Source organism: Salmo trutta, chromosome 8 (assembly GCF_901001165.1).
Source record: "Salmo trutta chromosome 8, fSalTru1.1, whole genome shotgun sequence".
NCBI classification, from domain to species: Eukaryota; Metazoa; Chordata; class Actinopteri; order Salmoniformes; family Salmonidae; genus Salmo; species Salmo trutta.
Window position 1 is genome coordinate 20,519,383 of NC_042964.1, and position 20,684 is coordinate 20,540,066.

A 20,684-nucleotide genomic window follows, 5' to 3' on the forward strand; every position below is an offset into this window, starting at 1 on the left:
GTCGGTTTCCAACCAGGAGACCACCTACAGTATATTGAGTATGCCAAACATTAGGAACACCTTCCTAATATTGAGTTGCCCAATCATCATTTATTCCAAATATAATTATAATTAAATCTAGAAATTTGAGTTAGAGAATGGTGACAGCGGTTCCTGCTATGCTAAGCTACTGTAGCATCCGACGTTCTTTTTTTCTGACCAAGGCCATGAGCTACCAACGCGTGACTCTGCTATCCCACGTTGGTGGTGAGTGGACTTTAAATGACACAAAGTGGACATTTGGAAAGACACGAGCTTCGTTTTCACCGCACATTTCACATTTGCAAGTTTAGTGAGCAATTACAGTAGGCGGCCTACAGGCCATTAGATACATCCATTGCAATTGGACATTGAAAGAGGAGTGGAGAGATGAGGACAAACCATATCTCTTTTTTTTATCGTCAATAAGTGCTTGATAAAAAAATAACACTTTGAAAGATAGTTGCCCCCTGCAGCGATGTTCAAACACATTGTCAAAATTGACTTCTTTGAGAGAGCATTTCACACATCCAGTCCTCGCTCAATGACAGACCGATGGCATTGTATGATGATTGGTTACAGAAATGGCAACATTTGCAGCAACGACAACTCAATCATTTCACAATTACCATTGAGTGTTTTGGCTCTCCTAGAGGTCTGCGAGCTAGAAAAGCTGTTTGCTTTCATATTTTTATACTACATTTTAGTAATTTAGCAGAGGCACTTATCCAGAGCAACTTACAGCAGTGAGTGGATACATTTTTGTATTTTTTTCCCAAACTGGTCCCCCATGGGAATCAAACCCACAACCCTAGCGTTGCAAGCACCATGCTTTACCAACTCATCCACATGTCTTTTAAGTTGATATAAAACATTGCCATGAGGTATGGGGGGACATTTCCCCTCCAAAATTCAGAACAGGTTGATTCGTCCCCTCCAGTAATTTCTTTAAAATCTAAAATAAATATTATAGCATATGAACACATAAGCAATGGCAAAATGTGAACGTGAATGTGACGCTGGGCATGGAAAACTGTCCAACTCCTCTTTCTCAATTTTCCAACTGAAATGCGTTGTGTCTTTCCTGGTTCATCTACTGTATGTGTAATTCTGCTCATGTGTACCGCGACTGACATAGATAGCTCGTTAACTAAGCTAGCCACTTGTAGCTAGCCAGTAACTCCTCCAATATGTGTTGATGTCATTGCACAGGATTTGTTTTTGGACAGAAGCGGTAGAGATCGGTAAGAAATGGCACTCCTCTAGCCAAATATCTTATTCATCCATTATATATATTTTTAAGCATTAAATTACCTTGTATGATGGTGCATTGATCAGTTATACCGTTTAAAGACCTTATTTTTGAATTTTTGCCCAAAGACGATCTTTAACATAGCTGTCCAGTGTTTCCAGCTTTGAAATATGAAATATGGCCTATAATTAATGACAATATGAGTTAAATAGTTTTCCTTCCAAAAAGCAGCTTTTCTGTGTTGGAATGGTGTTGTTGTACTCAAACAACAGAATGGTGTGGGCGTTGTCGTGGGAATTCATACTGAGAGAGACTTTTATTTCTTCAAACAATCATCTTTATTTAATATCGATTAATTATTGCAATAATGAGGCTGATTGACCCCACACCTTTGAGCGTTGGACCGAGTAACCTAACCTTTACACAAATACAGAGGACTATATATAGCTGACACTAAAAATGCTTTGTCATGGTTGGTTCCACCCTTCCCATGCAGACCAAGGAGCCACTCTGGGTTTATCCAGTCGTTATCTGCACAGGGTTGTTGTCTTAACCCCACCCTGGCTTAGTTTCTCAGTTGCAAGGATGATCTTGAGACAATGAGAGATTGTTCTACTCCTAAACTATCTCTAGTAATACACATTCTTGTATATGTAATGCAGTCTTTAACTCATTTGTCAGCTCAAGCCATCTCTAGTGACCGTACGCCCAGATTAGCTGCAGGGAACCAGAGTGGTATTTTTTTTTTAGGTATTTTCTTAAAACTGCATCGTTGGTTAAGGGCTTGTAGGTAAGCATTTCACTTTAAGGTTGTATTAAGGCACATGCGACAAATACAATTTGATTTGATTTGAAAAACACAGACACTAGTAAGACAGAAATGTCTTACTATTAGTTAAATATTAATTGTTAACCATAAATCTGGTAAATACGTATACCGGTCATAAAAAATATTCAAGCGAGTAGACTTCTGATTGGCCATCCTCCTCAGAAGGATGACATCATCCTCTATGAGAAAATAGCAAGCCTTTTTTAAAACAGTCTGTTTGAGATACAAGTTTGAGGTGTTTTTTTTAATGTATTATTTGTATTTATTTATCCTTTGGCCACAAATATGAGTATAGGATGAGTAAACAACATTATAGGGGGCATGAGTTAACAGAATATTAACTTTTAAAAGTGATATTTTCACTGGATAGTTACCTTTAAACTGCAAAAATGTTCCTCAGACTCATGGCAAAAATATGTTGAAATGCAGGAAGTTAGCTGTTCCCCCCCCCCCCCCCCCCAAAAAAAACCATTCTTGAGGGGCCTTCCTGTTATCCTTCCACTTATATTGTGTTTTCAAAATACCCCTCCATATACCCCTCAAATACCCCCCAAGCGAGGAATAATAAGTCATGTCAAACTGTGTAGAATTAATTGCAGGAAATGCATTTTAAAATGTAAAAACAAAAAAATCTGCGGGAGGACCCCATGGACCCTCCATCTACCGTTCGTCCCTCCCAATATCTACACCTTAATTTTGCCCTTGGTATAAAAGTTTGACGCTTTTAAAGCCATATAGACTATAACCCACTCATCTAGAATCGTATTCTACCTGTCAACCGCATAGCTGTCTCTGGTGAGATTCCCTGCGGCAATACTTAGCTCCCCTGCCCTCCTAGCAACAAAATATAGGTCAACAATCTTCATAAAGACACATTTAGATTTTATGAAAGGCTGGCTAATGCCCACCGACAAATATCTACTTTTATTCCTGTGAAAACACATGGCAAAATGTGTGGTTGGCCTATCTAATAAGGATGAATGTAGCTCACAAGTTTTAGGTCTATTAAACGTGTCGGTAAATACTGCTACAGTTCCTTGTTCGCTTCAACACAGAGAAGCACAGTTGAATAAAATCTCAAAAGATGAATTGCAACAATTCAGTAATATTTAATAATTCACATTTTACAACAATGGGATTAGTTTTTCCAGTTTATCTTCTATTTTTTATAAATGTGCCTGTTTTCACAAAGCATCTCAGTGTAGGAGTGTTGATCTAGGATCAGTTTTATCTTTTAAATCTCAATTAATACGATTGCATGGACAAGGGGAGACCTAATCCTAGATCAGCACTCCAACTCTTCGATACTGTGGATACGGGCCCTGGCCCACTATGTCCCTGTATACATTAGCCTACTTCATATTTCACTTATGACTTCTTCATTAAACGTACTGGTGCTTGGATACATTTGAACTAATTTAATACAATTTATTATCAACGTGTTGAACATCAGGATCTTGAAACACTCCATCTGCCGTCCACAGAAAGTGATACAAGATCTCTATCTTGTGGAGAAACTATGAACTCACATACTGTAAATCCAACTTTTTACCTATAAGCAGTCTTATGGGTCGTTCCGTGCGAAACTGGAACAAAAAGGACCACAACATTTTGGATCTTTCTGAAATGTAATACATGAAAAAGTCCTTTTGGAGCAAGCATGTTTGGTAAATGTTTGACATTTGTATGTAAAAGGATTGTCAAGGAATAATTCATTGAAGTTGGAATATTTGTGACATTTGTGAACGACTCATCAGTGATTTCTTTTTCTTCTGTAGTTTGGCTCTGTATTTGGTAACTGTAACATATCTCCTCATCAATTAATGATATTTTATTAAAAAAAATATTTAAAAAATACACATGAAATAAAACATCCTGCCATTGGCCTATTCACAAAGATTTCAAACAACTGATTATTTCCCTCTCATATCATCCCAGTCCATCCTTTGTCTCTCCATTCATCTCTACTCATCCCAACTGAAGATCAGTCTCCATTACATTGATAGTCACCGTTTCCTGCCACCATCTCCTCTATCTTCTCCATTAGCTCTGCTGTTTGAGAGTTGTTCTTCCTGCTGGCCAGAATATGGTATCTACCGCCGCATTGTCCCACGAGCCACTGGAGGTCCCCATTCCTCAATATGTGCTGCTCCGCACTCTCCCCTAAAGCTTCCCCCCACGTGAACAGCACCATAGTGCGACGCCAAATATCTTCCCCGAGCACACTCATATGGTGTTCCACCGCTCTCCGATACTTCTGTGTGAATGACAGGTAGGCTGGTAGGACCAGGAGGACAGCGTGGGGACCTGGGTGGGTCAGGGAAACACTATGGAAGATGTTCTGGAGCTGTGTTGGGTCTGTGGTTATGGAGGTGTTGCCGTCTGGTCCGTTACGCCACTTTAGCCCAAGTGGTTCTACCACACTGACCTGTCTGCCAGCGATTTGTCCCCGCCATGGCATGGAGATGGACTCACCTGGGTGTGAGGCCTCTCTGCCCAGGATTGTGTACCCTGCTGGGTGACGGGAGGACCAAGTCTCCCCTAACAGTACCAGCCTCAGCTCAGACCTTTGGATGTGTTTAGTGTTTTCTACACTGGGGCCTGGACTTGGAGTTAACTTTAAGTCTGAGATAGCGTTTACATCTTCAATTTCCTTATAATTATCCTCCTCTTCCTCCTCTTCACCCATTCTCCCCCTCTTTTTACATTCTTCCGGCCATATCTCATCCTGGCTCCCTCTTTTTAACGGAACACACTCCTTCCCTGTGTTCTGAGAAACCCCTTCCTGTTTGGGATGCCCTCTATTTCTCTCCTTGCCTCCCTCTTCTTCTATCTCCTCTTTCGTCTGTTCTTCCAGATTCTGTCTAGCCTCCTCTTTCTCTTCTGGCGCTGCCATTCTTTCAAACTGACTGTTATTGTTTAAGATTGCAGACGAGGCACATTCCATCATCTTCTGATCTTCCCGGTCTGTGATGCTTCCACTCCTCTCTGGTTCTTTTCCCTGCAGTTCCCGTCCTTCTTTCTCCACCACTCCTACTTCCTGGTACATCATATGGGAATCCTCTATACCCTCTAGTGTCACATTATCATATCTTGCTGTCATGTCACATACATCTCCTCCATGTGCTTCATGGCTTGGTATCAATCCGCTAGGCTCTCTGATTTCCACGTCATAATCTTTTTCAAAATGGTTCACTTCTCGCTCCTTTTCCTTGAATCCATTATTCATATTCCTCTGTTCATGCTCTCTCCTCTCTAGTTCTGTTTCAAGTCTTTCTAGACGCTGCTCCCAATTCCTCAACTCTTGCATTTTTTCTTCAAAACCTTCCTCTCTGTTCCTTAGCTCTTGTTGATGGTTTTCCACCTCCCCCTCCAGCTTTTCCATGTCTTGGCTCCTGTTGTTCATATGTTTCCCTTGAATTTCTAACTCTGTTCTCCAGTTCAGTAACTCTTGCTCTCCATTCTTCAAATTGTGTTCTCTGTTTTCAAGTCCTTGTTCGCTGTCTTTGATCTCTTTCTCTCTTTTTTCCAGAGCTTGTCTATGCTTCTTTATTTCTTCTTCTCTATTCTCCAGGTGAAGCTCCCTTTTCTCAAGATCTTGTTGTATATTTTCCAATTCTTCTTGTCTTTTGTCCATGTCGTGCTGTCGGTTGTTCATATCCTTTTCCTGGTTTTCCAATCCTTGTTCTCCACATCTCAAATCATGTTCCCTGCTGTCGAGTTCATGTTCTCTGGCCCTCAGTTCTCTCTCTCTTTTTTCCAGATCCTCTCTCTGGTTCTGATGTGCTATCTTCCCACTCCCTTGTTCATTTTCCCTTTCATCCAGCTCTAGTTGACGGTTGTCTTGTTGTCGCTGCAGGTTTTCTAGATCCAGCTTGATTTTCTTAATATTTTCTTCCGAAGTTTTTAAATCATATTCCCTACTATCAAGTTGGTTCTTTCTGTTTTGCAGCTCTTTTTCTATTTTCTCCACATCTTGCTCCTTGCTGCAGATGTTTTGTTCTTGGCTTTCAGATTCTTCTTCCTTTCTTTTCAAGCATTTTTCTCGGCTCCACAACTCCTGTTTCTGTTTTTCTTGTCCTTTCTGTCTTATTTCTAGATCTTCCTCCCAGTTCTTTACTTCTCGTCTTCTACTTTCCAACTCTTCCTCTCTTTTCACTAGCTCTTCCTCTCTTTTCACTAGCTCTTCCTCTCTTTTCACAAGCTCTTCCTCTCCTTTCACTAGCTCTTCCTCTCTTTTCACTAGCTCTTCCTCTCTTTTCACAAGCTCTTCCTCTCCTTTCACTAGCTCTTCCTCTCCTTTCACTAGCTCTTCCTCTCTTTTCACTAGCCCTTCCTCTCTTTTCTCAAGTTCTTCCTCTCTTTTCACTAGCATTTTCTCTCTATTCACTAGCTTTTCCTCTCCTTTCACTAGCTGTTCCTGTCTTTTCACTAGCTTTTTCTCTTCTTTAACTTGCACTTCCTCTCTTTTGAATAGCTCTTTCTCTCTTTTCACTAGCTTTTCCTCTCCTGTAACTTGCTCTTCCTTTCCTTTCACTAGCTCTTCCTCTCTTTTCACTAGCTCTTCCTCTCCTTTCACTAATTCTTCTTCTCTTTTGAATAGCTCTTCCTCTCCTTTCGCTAGATTTTCCTCTCCTTTCACTAGATCTTCCTGTCTTTCCACTAGCTTTTCCTCTCCTTTTACTAGCGCTTCCTCTCGTTTGACTAGCTCTTCCTCTCTTTTCACTTGCTCTTCCTCTCCTTTCACTAGCTCTTCCTGTCTTTTCATTAGCTCTTCCTCTCTTTTCACTAGCTCTTCCTCTCCTTTCACTAGCTCTTCTTCTCCTTTCACTAGCTCTTCCTCTCTTTTCATTAGCTCTTCCTCGCCTTTCACTAACTCTTCTTCTCTTTTGAATAGCTCTTCCTCTCCTTTTGCTAGATTTTCCTCTCCTTTCACTAGATCTTCCTGTCTTTTCACTAGCTTTTCCTCTCCTTTTACTAGCACTTCCTCTCGTTTGACTAGCTTTTCCTCTCCTTTAACTTGCTCTTCCTCTCTTTTGACTAGCTTTTCCTCTGTTTTTACTAGCCCTTCCTCTCTTTTCTCCTGTTCTTCCTCTCTTTTCACTAGCCTTTCCTCTCTTTTCACTAGATTTTCCTCTCCTTTCACTAGTTCTTCCTCTCTTTTCATTAGCACTTCCTCTCTTTTCACTAGCTCTTCCTCTCCTTTCAATAGCTTTTCCTCTCTTTGCACTAGCTTTTCCTCTCTTTTTGCTAGCTCTTCCTCTCCTTTCGCTAGCTCTTCCTCTCCTTTCACTAGCTCTTCCTCTCTTTTCGCTAGCACTTCCTCTCCTTTCGCTAGCTCTTCCTCTCCTTTCACTAGCTCTTCCTCTCCTTTCGCTAGCTCTTCCTCTCCTTTCGCTAGCTCTTCCTCTCCTTTCGCTAGCTCTTCCTCTCCTTTCGCTAGCTCTTCCTCTCTTTTCACTAGCACTTCTTCTCTTTTCACTAGCTCTGCCTCTTTTGTCTCAAGTTCACGCCCTCTGTTATCCAGCAGTTCTTTACTTCTTGCTTGTTCTCGTTCCTTCTCATCATACACTCTCTCCCTTTTCTCAAGCTCTTTCTCCTTTTCCTCAGCCGTCTGTTTCAGCTCATTCTGTCTTTCTCTCAGATTCTTCTCATAACACCCTCTTATCTCATCCACCTGTTTCTCTCTCACCTCCTCCTCTTCTTTCATTTTCTCCAGCTCCTTCTGTCTCTCATCGTTCGTCTGTTTCAACGCAGCAACCTCCAGGTCCCGCTCTTCCATAACATGGTGGATTTCCCCATCTTTGTTTTTTAACTGCTCTTCATATCCACAGAGCAGCTTTCTGATGTCAGCCTCCCTGCTCTCCCTCTTGGTCCTCTGAACCCCCTGGTCCTCCTCATACTCCTGACACTTCTTCCTGAGGTTGTCCATCTCTTTCTTCAATTTCACGTTCAGCTCCTGCAGTACCTCAACCTTCCTCTGGCTGTCCCTTAAGCATTCTGTCACGCCTGAAATGTTCCTTCTACTTTCTTCCTCCATTTTCTGCAGTTGGCCGATAGCACTTTCGTTGTCTTCTAACATCAACCTCCTCTCCTCTTCCTTCGTCTTGATTTCCTTTTCATATTCCTGTATCATGTTCATCCTTTCCTTCTCCATCATGGCAGTTAAGTTTTCCAGTTCTGTTTTTGTTTGTTTAACGGTTTGCCTTAAACTGACGAGTTCTCTCTTATTTTCCCCGTCCTTTTGTTTTAAGTTGTCGATCTCCACTTCTTTCCCTCGTAACTTGTCCATTGTCTCGGCATCTCTCCTACTTTTGTCCTCTGTGTGTTGCCGTTGCATTGCCACCACCTCAGACTCCTTCTGTTTGTTGTTTTCTTTCAGCCGCTCAATTTCTTTTACGTTGTCAACAGATCTCGCCCTCACTTCCACGATCTCTTTTTCTTTCTCTGTAACCAATTGCTGTGCATCAGTTATTTCTTTCTTTTCCTTTTCAATGATTTCTTTCAGCTTGCTCATCTCTTTCTTTTCCCTTTCATCTCTCTTTCTTTGCTCATCCCTCCTTTCTGTTTCCCTTGTCTTAGACAGCAGTCTCACTCCTTCCATCTCTTCCTCTTTTTCATGCAGTTTTCTCTCCATCTCTTCCTCTTTTTCATGCAGTTTTCTCTCCATCTCTTCGTCTTTTTCATGCAGCTTTCTCATCATCTCTTCGTCTTTTTCATGCAGTTTTCTCTGCATCTCTTCCTCATACTGTAAAAGTCTCTCCTCATACAACTGTTTTGACTCATACATCTCCTTCTGTGACGTTTTTCCTCTTTCTATCCATTCCTCTTTTTCTTTTTCTTCCAGGGCTATCCTGTCTTTCAACTCCTCTGCTTCCCTCCTCCATTCCTGATGCTTTCCTCTAAACTCTTCCTCCCTCTCTTTTTTATCTCGTTCTTTCTCCCCGATGACACGCTCAAGGTCGAGCAGTTTCACTTGCTGCTCATCAACTCGCTCTTTCAGCTCTTCAATCTCTCTCTCTTTCTCTTCGAGCTTGATGACTATCTCCTCTAGCTCTCTGCTTCTCTGATTGAGCGCAGCGATGAATCTGTAGTTTTCCGCGCCCAGATCCTGAATCTCTCTCTCCTTATCCTCCGTCAGCCACCTAATCCTCTCTTCCAGTTCACCCATTTCGTTCTTCCTCCCATCACTCCTTTTCTCTTCCTCCTCCTCCCCTCCGTCCTCGTCTTTTTCCACGCCTGACTTCCCCGGAGATTTAACTTTCTTCTTCCGATCAAAAAACCAGCGGATGCTCTTGACCTCCCTCTCCCTCATCCTCTTGAGCTCCATCTCCTGACGCTGCATCTTGTCACCAACCTCTTTGAGACGCTGGTTGAATTTCTCATTCCTCTGTCTGGTGAGGTCGCTGACCTCCTGCACTAGCGACGAGAAGGCCTCGCATCTGTTCCCGGCCACCATCTTCTCTACCTTCTCCAGTAGGCCTGACACCTGAGCGGCGTCCCCACGTCCATTCACATTACTGATGACGTGGTACCTGTCAAGTCAAGTTTTTACTTTTAAGTGCATTATCACAATGTCTCAATACGCCTTACAGTGGAAGATTACGAACTAAACATAAGAACAAGAAACGACAGCAACCAAAACAGAGAGATAAGGACAGCAGACATACCTGCTCCCACACTTCTCCACCAGCCACTTAAGGTCCCTCCCCCCACTTTGGATGTGCTGCTCAATGCCCACCCCCTCCCTCAGCTGGTCCCCATGGGTGAACAGGAGGACAGCATGCCTCCAGACCTCTTCCCCCAAGAGCTCCAGGTGTTCTCTTACAGGTGTGGAACCGACCAGGGTGTCCACCCTCAGGGTGAGGAGCACAGCGTGGGGTCCCGGGGGACACAGGGACACGCTACCCCACACCATCTCCCGCTTTACCCTCTCTGGGGTGGGGCCTGCTACTCCCCCTTCCCAACCGGGGGTGTCCACCACGGTGACCAGCCTCATGGCTACCTAAAATGGCAAAATACAATACACATTAGTGTTGTACTTGTCTCACAACACACTGACTCGCTTTTGTATTTTATTACTAGGACTGATTATGCTGATAGTGGCTTTCTGAAGATAACTGTGTGATATGTGGTTGTTTTTACCCATACCATAGTTGAATGCACTGACTGCTAGTTACTCTGAACATAGCGTTTACTAAATGACTACAATGTAAATGTAAAAACGACCTCTGCCTGGCACCGGGCACACTCCTCCGTCACTCTCCCTGTCTGGAAGAACCCTGCACCTTCTCCACCTCCACCCAGTATGGTGTTCCCAGCCGAGCTCTTCCCCGTCTCTCTCTCTCCCAGGAGGACCAGTCTCAGCTCTGGGAGACGACGAGTACCCTTGGAGAATGGTTGTTTCCCATCCCAATCAGAGCCCTGGGATCCAGTGTCAGCTGTCAGGGAGAGGGGGCACAAGATATCAGGGTTGGAATATTTAGTGGTTATCAGAGTGTACTGTATGTCACATCTGTTTAGGTATTCCTATTAGTTTAAGCTTATGTATCTCCCTAGGTCCTATTTTCCGTAAGGATAGTAAAATCACATATAGATTGAAAAACATGATCAGAGGTTTTGAATTTAAGACAACAACGTATTTATCACACATCATTTTCGCTTTATGTTTTTTGATACATTGTTATGCTGGTGAGGAAATATTCGAACCCAGAGAAGATAATCAAATGGGTCATACTAAACACAGCAAAAACAGAAACGTCCAAATAACTATACAGATCTTCATTGTAAAGGGTTTAAACACTGTTTCCCATGCTTGTTCAATGAACCATAAACAATTAATGAACATGCACCTGTGGAACGGTCGTTAAGACACTAACAGCTTACAGACGGTAGGCAATTAAGGTCACAGTTATGAAAACTTAGGACACTAAAGAGCCCTTTCTACTGACTTTGAAAAAACCCAAAAGAAAGATGCCTAGGGTCCCTGCTCATCTGCGTGAATGTGCCTTAGGCATGCTGCAAGGAGGCTTGAGGACTGTAGACGTGGTTTGCCGTCCTCTCATTTCTCTCTTTTCCATTTTTAAATTAAATATACATTCTGGTAACCTGCCTCACCCAATGTGACACGGATCCGCTATTGTTTAGACCAGAACCTCCATCAGAGGCTAGCCATCAGAAGCTAACCAGCTAATTAGCTACTAGCTATTTAGTCGTTGTTAGCCACTGCTAGCGGCCTTTACCTTCTGCACAGACACCAGCTGTTTTTTTTAGCCTGGATAATACTTGCCAGCCTGCCAGTATCGGACTGTTTTCCCCTCTACAACGCCGGATTCCTGCCGTAAACCCTGGACCATTACTCCTGATCATCACAGCTAGCTAGCTGCCACTGAGTGACCCAGCCCCAAAGCTAGCTACGAGCCAGGCCCACCTCCCGGCCTACTCTGTGATCACTAGGCTACTCAGCCGATGCCTCCCGCACTCTACCCCAACACGGCTAGAATCCACTACTCCACCGGATCATCGCTGCTAGCTAGCTGCTACCGAGTGGCTATAGTGGCTAATTCCCCTGCCCCGAAGCTAGCACCAGTTAGCCGCGAGCCACTAGAAAACGAAATTACTACAACTACAATACCCCTTTCGCCATCTGACCCTTTGTCGACACGGCACCCCGCCGTACCACCACGACTGGTCCGCCGATGTAACTCCATCCGCTGTGCCCTCAACCGGTCTTCACCGGACATCAGAGCTTCTACTTACCCCGGCCTGCTAACTTTAAACGCAGTGTCTCCCGCGTGCTAGCGTAGTAACGACTACCCCGCGGCTTCCCTGTCCCATCTATTGCTGTTCACTGGCCCCTATGATCACTTGGCTACATAGTTGATGCCTGCTGGACTGTTCATTAATCACGGTACTCCATTTTGTTTATTTTTTGTTTATCTGTCTGCCCCAGCCTCGAACTCAGGCCCTGTGTGTAGTTAACTGGCCCTCTCTGCCCATTCATCGCTATTTTACCTGTTGTTGTTGTCTTAGCTGATTAGCTGTTGTTGTCTTACCCATTGTTGTCTTAGCTAGCTCTCCCAATCAACACTTGTGATTGCTTTATGCCTCGCTTTATGTCTCTCTCAAATGTCAATATGCCTTGTACGCTGTTGTTTAGGATAGTTATCATTGTTTTAGTTTACTGTGGAGCCCCTAGTCCCACTCAACATGCCTCAGATACCACCTTTGTCCCACCTCCCTCACATGCGGTGACCTCACCCAGCATAACTAGCCCGTCCAGAGATGCAACCTCTCTTATCATCACTCGGTGCCTGGGTTTACCCCCACTGTACCCGCACCCCACCATACCCTTGTCTGTACATTATGCCCTGAATCTATTCTACCACGCCCAGAAATCTGCTCCTTTTATTCTCTGTCCCCAACGCACTAGATGACCAGTTTTGATAGCCTTTTCGCCGTACCCTTATCCTACTCCTCCTCTGTTCCTCTAGTGATGTAGAGGTTAACCCAGGCCCTGCGTGTCCCGAGGCACTCTCATTTGTTGATTTCTGTAACCGAAAAAGCCTTGGTTTCATGCATGTTAACATCAGAAGCCTCCTCACTAAGTTTGTTTTACTCACTGCTTTAGCACACTCCGCCAACCCTGATGTCCTTGCCATGTCTGAATCCTGGCTTAGGAAGGCCACCAAAAATTCTGGGATTTCCATACCCAACTACAACATTTTCCATCAAGATAGAACTGCCAAAGGGGGAGGAGTTGCAATCTACTCCAGAGATTGACAGAACTTTGCAGGCTTACTGTCCAGGTCTATGCCCAAACAGTTTGAGCTTCTAATTTTAAAAATATATCTCTCCAGAAATAAGTCTCTCACTGTTGCCACCTGTTATAGACCCCCCTCAGCTCCTAGCTGTGCCCTGGACACCATATGTGAATTGATTGCCCCCCATCTATCTTTAGAGTTTGTTCGGTTAAGTGACCTAAACTGGGATATGCTTAAAACTTGTTAAGGCTAGGGGGCACTATTTTCACGTCCGGATGAAAAGTGTGCCCAAAGTAAACTGCCTGCTACTCAGGCCCAGAAGCTAGAATATGCATATAATTTGGATAGAAAACACTCTAAAGTTTCTAAAACTATTAAAATTATGTCTGTGGGTATAACAGAACTTATTTGGCAGTCGAAACCCAGAGGACAAACCATCCAGGATTTTCTTTGTTTTTGAGTTCACTGTGTTTTCAATTGTTTTTTTTAGGGGAACCTAGATTTCTGTGGCACTTGGTTGCAGTTCCTATTGCTTTCACTAGATGTCAACAGTCTTTAGAAATTGGTTGATGTTTTTCTTTAGAGAAATGAAGAAGTACGGCTATTCAGAACGAGGGTCCAGCCAAGTGCACTCTAATGTTTTGATGCACGCGACCTGGAACGTTCTTCACTTTGTTTTCGTCCGGTATTGAACGCAGTTTATCCCGTCTTAAATTTTATTGATTTTTTACATTTTAAAATATCTAAAGTTTAATTAGGAAAGTTGTTTGAAATGTTTGCACAAAGTTTACTGGTAACTTATCCGATATTTTGTAGGCAAGTTGGCACCGGTGTTTTTCTGAATCAAACGCGCCAAATAAATGGACATTTTGGAGATATAACGACGGAATTAATCGAACAAAAGGACCATGTGTGATGATTATGGGACATATTGGAGTACCAACAGAAGAAGCTCTTCAAAGGTAAGGCTTGAATTATATCTGTCACAGGTGTAGCCGTGTTGAAGTGACCAAATCGCAGGCGGGATGTGAATACTCATCTTTTAATGATAATGAATAAAGCAAACACGGAAAACAATAAACAAGAACGACTAAAGACAGGTTAACAGGCTATACTTACAATAATAGCAGTGCTAACGAAACAAATCACAAACCCAGATGACAAACACACTCCTAATATATGACTCCCAATCAGGAACAACGATAACCAGCTGTCCCTGATCGGGAGCCACACAGACCAACATAGAAACAGACATCCCAGAACACACTTCTTCTGCCACGTCCTGACCAAAATACTACATAACTACTCCCTCTGCTGGTCAGGACGTGACAATATCGTTATTTCTGAGTTTTGTGTCGCGCATGGCGGGTTGAAATATGATTGTCATGTGTTTGTTTGATGGGGTGCTGTCCTCAGATAATCGCATGGTTTGCTTTCGCAGTAAAGCCTTTTTGAAATCTGACACGGTGGCTAGATTAACAAGAAGTTAAGCTTTAATTTGGTGTATTGCACTTGTGAATGTATAAAAGTGAAATATTTCTAGTAATTTTTTTTGGAATTTCGTGCTCTGCACTTTCACCGGATGTTGTTGAAACGTTCCGCTAGCGGAATCCCTAGCCATAACAGGTTTAACACCCCAGCAGTCCTACAATCTAAGGTAGATGCCCTCGATCTCCCACAAATTATCAAGGAACCCACCAGGTACAACCCTACATCCGTAAACATGGGCACCCTCATAGATATTATCCTGACCAACTTGTCCTCCAAATACACCTCTGCTGTTTTCAATCAGGATCTCAGCAGTCACTGCCTCATTGCCTGCATCTGCTATGGGTCCGCAGTCAAACGACCACCCCTCATCACTGTCAAACGCTCCCTAAAACACTTCTGCGAGCAGGCCTTTCTAATCGACCTGGCCCGGGTATCCTGGAAGGATATTGACCTCATCCCGTCAGTCGAGGATGCCTGGTCGTTCTTTAAAAGTGCTTTCCTCACCATCTTAAATAAGCATGCCCCTTTCAAAAAATGTAAAACTAAGAACAGATATAGCCCTTGGTTCACTCCAGACCTGACTGCCCTCGACCAGCACAAAAACATCCTCTGGCGAACTGCACTAGCATCGAATAGTCCCCGCGATATGCAACTTTTCAGGGAAGTCAGGAACCAATACACTCAGTCAGTCAGGAAAGCAAAGGCTAGCTTTTTCAAACAGAAATTTGCATCCTGTAGCTCTAACTCTAAAAAGTTTAGGGACACTGTAAAGTCCATGGAGAATAAGAGCACCTCCTCCCAGCTGCCCACTGCACTGAGGCTAGGAAACATTGTCACCACCGATAAATCCACAATAATCGAGAATTTCAATAAGCATTTCTCTACGGCTGGCCATGCTTTCCTCCTGGCTACCCCAACCCTGGCCAACAGCTTCGCACCCCCCGCAGCTTCTTGCCCAAGCCTCCCCAGCTTCTCCTTCACCCAAATCCAGATAGCAGATGTTCTGGAAGAGCTGCAAAACCTGGACCCGTAGAAATCAGCTGGGCTAGACAATCTGGACCCTCTCTTTCTATAATTATCCGCCGCCATTGTTGCAACCCCTATTACCAGTCTGTTCAACCTCTCTTTCGTATTGTCCGAGATCCCTAAAGATTGGAAAGCTGCCGCAGTCATCCCCCTCTTCAAAGGGGGTGACACTCTAGACCCAAATTGTTATAGACCTATATCCATCCTGCTCTGCCTTTCTAAAGTCTTCGAAAGCCAAGTTAATAAACAGATCACTGACAATTTCGAATCCCACCATACCTTCTCCGCTGTGCAATCCGGTTTTCGAGCTGGTTACAACTACTTCTCAGACAGAGTTCAGAGTGTCAAATTGGAGGGCCTGTTGTCCAGACCTCTGGCAGTCTCTATGGTGGTACCACAGGGTTCAATTCTCGGGCCGACTCTTTTCTCTGTATATATCAACAATGTCGATCTTGCTGTGGGTGATTCCCTGATCCACCTCTACGCAGACGACACCATTCTGTATACATCTGGCCCTTCTTTGGACACTGTGTTAACTAACCTCCAAATGAGATTCAATGCCGTACAACACTCCTTCCGTGGCCACCAAGTCCTCTTAAACGCTAGTAAAACCAAATGCATGCATTTCAACCGTTCGCTGCCCGCACCCGCCTGCCCGACTAGCATCACTACTCTGGACGGTTCTGACTTAGAATATGTGGACAACTACAAATACCTAGGTGTCTGGCTAGACTGTAAACTCTCCTCCAACATCTCCAATCAAAAATTAAATCTAGAATCGTCTTCCTATTTCACAACAAAGCCTCCTTCATTCACTCCGCCAAACATACCTTTGTAAAACTGAGTATCCTACTGATCCTCGACTTCGGCAATGTCATTTACCAAATAGCTTCCAATACTCTACTCAGCAAACTGGATGCAGTCTATCACAGTGCCATCCGTTTTGTCACCAAAGCCCCATATACCACCCACCACTGCAACCTGTATGCTCTAGTCGGCTGGCCCTCGCTACATATTCGTCGCCAGACCCACTGGCTCCAGGTCATCTATAAGTCTATGCTAGGTAAAGCTCTGCCTTATCTCAGCTCACTGGTCACGATAACAACACCCACCCGTAGCACACACTCCAGCAGGTATATGTCACTGGTCATCCCCAAAGCCAACACTTCCTTTGGCCGCCTTTCCTTCCAGTTCTCCGCTGCCAATGACTGGAATGAATTGCAAAATTGCGAAAGCTGGAGACTTATATTTCCCTCACTAACTTTAAACATCAGCTATCTGAGCAGCTAACCGATCGCTGCAGCTGTACATAGCTCATCTGTAAATAGCCCACCCAATTTACCTACCTCATCCCCATATTGTTTTTATTTACTTTTCTGCTCTTTTGCACACCAGTATTTCTACTTGCACATCAACATCTGCTCATCTATCACTCCATTGTTAAATTTGCTAAAATGTAATTACTTCGCTACTATGGCCTATTTATTGCCTTACCTCCTCACGGCATTTGCACACACTTTATATAGACTTTCTTTTTTTTCTATTGTGTTATTGACTGTACGCTTGTTTATTCCATGTGTAACTCTTTGTTGTTGTTTGTGTCGCACTGCTTTGCTTTATCTTGGCCAGGTCGCAGTTGTAAATAAGAACTTGTTCTCAACTAGCTTACCTGGTTAGATAAATGTGAAATAACTAAAAATAAAAAAATGTTGCCAGGGCAATAAATTGCAATGTCCGTACTGTGAGACGTCTAAGACAGCGTCTAAGACAGGACGGACAGCTGATCATCCTCGCAGTGGCAGGCCATGTATAACAACACCTGCACAGGATCGGCATCACACCTGCAGGACAGGTACAGGATGGCAACAACAACTGCCCGAGTTACACCAAGAACGTACAATCCCTCCATCAGTGCTCAGACTGTCCGCAATATGCTGAGAGAAGGCTGACTGAGGGCTTGTACGCCTGTTGTAAGGCAGGTCCTCACCAGACATCACCGGCAAGAACGTCGCCTATGGGCACAAACCCACCGTCGCTGGACCAGACAAGACTGGCAAAAAGTGCTCTTCACTGACGAGTCGTGGTTTTGTCTCACCAGGGGTGATGGCCAGATTTGCGTTTATTGTCGAAGGAATGAGGGTTACACCGAGGCCTGTACTCTGGAGTGGGATCGATTTGGAGGTGGAGGATCTGTCATGGTCTGGGGCGGTGTGTCACAGCATCATTGGACTGAGCTTGTTGTCATTGCAGGCAATCTCAACGCTGTGTGTTACAGGGAAGACATCCTCCTTCCTCATGTGGTACCCTTCCTGCAGGCTCATCCTGACATGACCTTCCAGCATGACAATGCCACCAGCCATACTGCTCGTTCTGTGCTTGATTTCCTGCAAGACAGGAATGTCAGTGTTCTGCCATGGCCAGCGAAGAAAACGGATCTCAAGACCATTGATCATGTCTGGGACCTGTTGGATCGGAGGGTGAGGGCTAGGGCCATTCCCCCCCAGAAATGTCTGGGAACTTGCAGGTGCCTTGGTGGAAGAGTGGGGCAACATCTCACAGCAAGAACTGGCAAATCTGGTGCAGTCAATGAGGAGGAGATGCACTGCAGTAGTTAATGCAGCTGGTGGCCACACCAGATACTGACTGTTACTTTTGATTTTGACCCCCCCCCCCTTTGTTCAGGGACACATTATTCCATTTCTGTTAGTCACATGTCTGTGGAACTTGTTCAGTTTATGTCTCAGTTGTTGAATCTTATGTTCATACAAATATTTACACGTTAAGTTTGCTGAAAATAAACGCAGTTGACAGTGAGAGGACGTTTCTTTTTTGACTGAGTTTACATAGACACTTTTAAGGAACTCACTCATAAGCACAGCCCGGATGGTACCCCTCTGAGTCTGGGCCTCCATCTGTCTCTGCCTCTTCCTCCGTTCCCTCGCTCTCCTCCTCCCGTCTGCCTCCAACCTCAGGAGGGCAGGATCTGCCCCAAAATGTCCTCCCTTGTTCTCCACCATCTCCACCATCTTCCTCAGTAGCTCCCTTACCTGAGTTCCGTCTCCCCGGCTCTTATTGTCCAGGACATGGTACCTGGAAGACAACAAAACAGAAATAAAAACCTTGTTCTTGTTCTTGCCTTTCTTGCACTCAGATTTCCAGATAGTTTTTTATGTATACAATTTTACTTGGGGTATGTGTTGTGATATGTGGATGTTTTGCCTACAGTACCTTCCTTAGCTTATTGCACTGATTATCAATCAATCAAATATATTTATAAAGCCCTTTTTGCATTAGCACTTGTCACAAAGTGCTTATACAGAAACCGAGCCTAAAACCCCAGAGAGCAAGCAATGCAGATGTAGACGCACGGTGGCTAAGAAAAACTCCCTAGAAAGGCAGGAACCTAGGAAGAAACCTAGAGAGGAACCAGGGTCTGAGGGGTGGCCAGTCCTCTTCTGGTTGTGCTGGTTGGAGATTATTAGAGTACATGGCCATTAAGGCCAGATCGTTCTTCAAGCTGTTCATAGATGTTCAGCAGGGTCAAATAATAATCGCAGTGGTTATAGAGGGTGCAAAATGTCAGCCCCTCAGGAATTAACGTCAGTTGCCTTTTCATAGTCGATAAGAGCATCTGCTAAACTAAGTTACTTGTATGTTGAAGTCCATGTTGCAGATTACATTTGGTAATAAAAAGTGAATGTACACTCCTCCAAGATGACACTATCAACCAAAAAAATGCCAATATTTTCATTTCATACCTGTTCCCACACCTCCGTAGCAGCTGCTGGAAGGCAGCCCCACCCGTCAGTATCCTCTGCTCCATGGGCACCACACCCAGCTCGTCCCCCCTGGTGAACAGCAACATGGTATGGTCCAGCACCCCTTCCCCCAGAGACTCCAGGTGCTCCTCTATTTGCTTTCTGTAGGACTCTGTTACCGAGGCGCAGGAACGTATCACTAGCAGGATAACGTGAGGTCCGGGGGAGCACAGGGACATGCTGCGCAACGTCTCTCTCCGGACCCAGTCGGGGGTGCTGTTGAGCGGGTAGTACCATTCCCAGCCAGGGGTGTCTACCACGGTGACTCGTCTCCCGGTTAGATCGGCTCGCTTTTTCGAGCATTCCTCGGTTGGTCTGCCGCTCTCAAACCCCCCTATTCCTCCCAGGATGGTATTGGCTGCAGAGCTCTTCCCTGTTCCTTTCCTTCCCAGCAGGACTAGCCTAAGTTCTGGGAGAGGAGGAGCACTGGTTGAGGGGTTCACCTCTTTCTGCATAACACCTTGCATTCTCTCATCTGTAAAGAAAGAGAGAGAATTGTATTGTACTTCCATAGTGTGACCGTAAATTGAGTGACAGAAAGCAGAACTGTGCCTGCTGTGACATCAGTTATTTAGACGTTTACTGATGACTTTTCAAATTTGTATGTTTTTTTAGCACCTAAATCAAACAGATTCAAACTCTAGTCAAAGTAATCATGTACCATCTACTATAGTTTCATACAGAACTTACCACCACCAGTTGAGACCGAAAAGGGAGGGTAACCTTCGCCCTGTGACTCCATCTCTTTTCTTTCTTTCTTTCACTCTCTCTCTCTCTTCTTCCTCTTTCCTCTTGCTCTTTCTTTGGTTGCAGCCTCTCTTTTATGGGAAGGCTTTACTCATGGGTAAATAGCTACTCCCTCAGTCTTGCACAACAATGCAGAGTCATAATCATTTATTAAAGGCATCACACAGAGCCGGTTGAATGACAATGTACAAAACACAGAACATAGCGGAACACAGAATGTGGAACTTTCAAGTCACATGACCCACCTGTGGTTTTTTTGAAGCACGCTCATTCTACAACACAGGAAGTAGAGAGCAGAGGATGTTTGCCTTCTTGTGAAGTCAGACCACATTTTGAGCTGGGTGGCGAGATAGAGAAACAGTGCTTTGTGGTAAGTGCTGCTGTGCTCCTCCGTAGCTCACACTGCCCTGTATTAGCATTTTGGTTTAATTGTGCCCTCTACGGGGTTTCAAAACTACTTTCCTTTTGGCATCACTGTATAATTATTTGTACTTGAATGAACAAGGACAGTATGGAGTGAATTCTGTTTACTGGGGTGTAATCATTAGACCAAACAGTTTCGTTTTGCAACTAAAACAAGAGTTTCTATTACACAAATTCAGGTAAGTCCCTCCCCAGTTCATTCCGTTTGTTTCCATTTAAGAAACGTTTTGCAACAGAATCGGCGGAATGAATACACCCCATGTGCCCTAAGAACACAGACAGTAGGCAGGTTTCCATTGACCCAGTTGTATTCGACA

General features: G+C 44.2%; 1 protein-coding gene across 1 annotated transcript; it reads right to left on the reverse strand.

The window, feature by feature from the left end:
• Positions 1-3,188: 3,188 nt before the first annotated feature.
• On the reverse strand, positions 3,189-20,187 carry si:dkey-185m8.2 (trichohyalin). Its single transcript, XM_029760364.1, has 6 exons — positions 19,888-20,187; positions 19,138-19,672; positions 18,246-18,469; positions 10,329-10,540; positions 9,770-10,104; positions 3,189-9,634 (listed from the first exon to the last, which is right to left on the reverse strand). The coding sequence occupies exons 1-6, from the start codon at positions 19,937-19,939 to the stop codon at positions 4,084-4,086; spliced, it is 6,909 nt and encodes a 2,302-aa protein (XP_029616224.1). The 5' UTR covers positions 19,940-20,187; the 3' UTR covers positions 3,189-4,083.
• Positions 20,188-20,684: the final 497 nt, after the last annotated feature.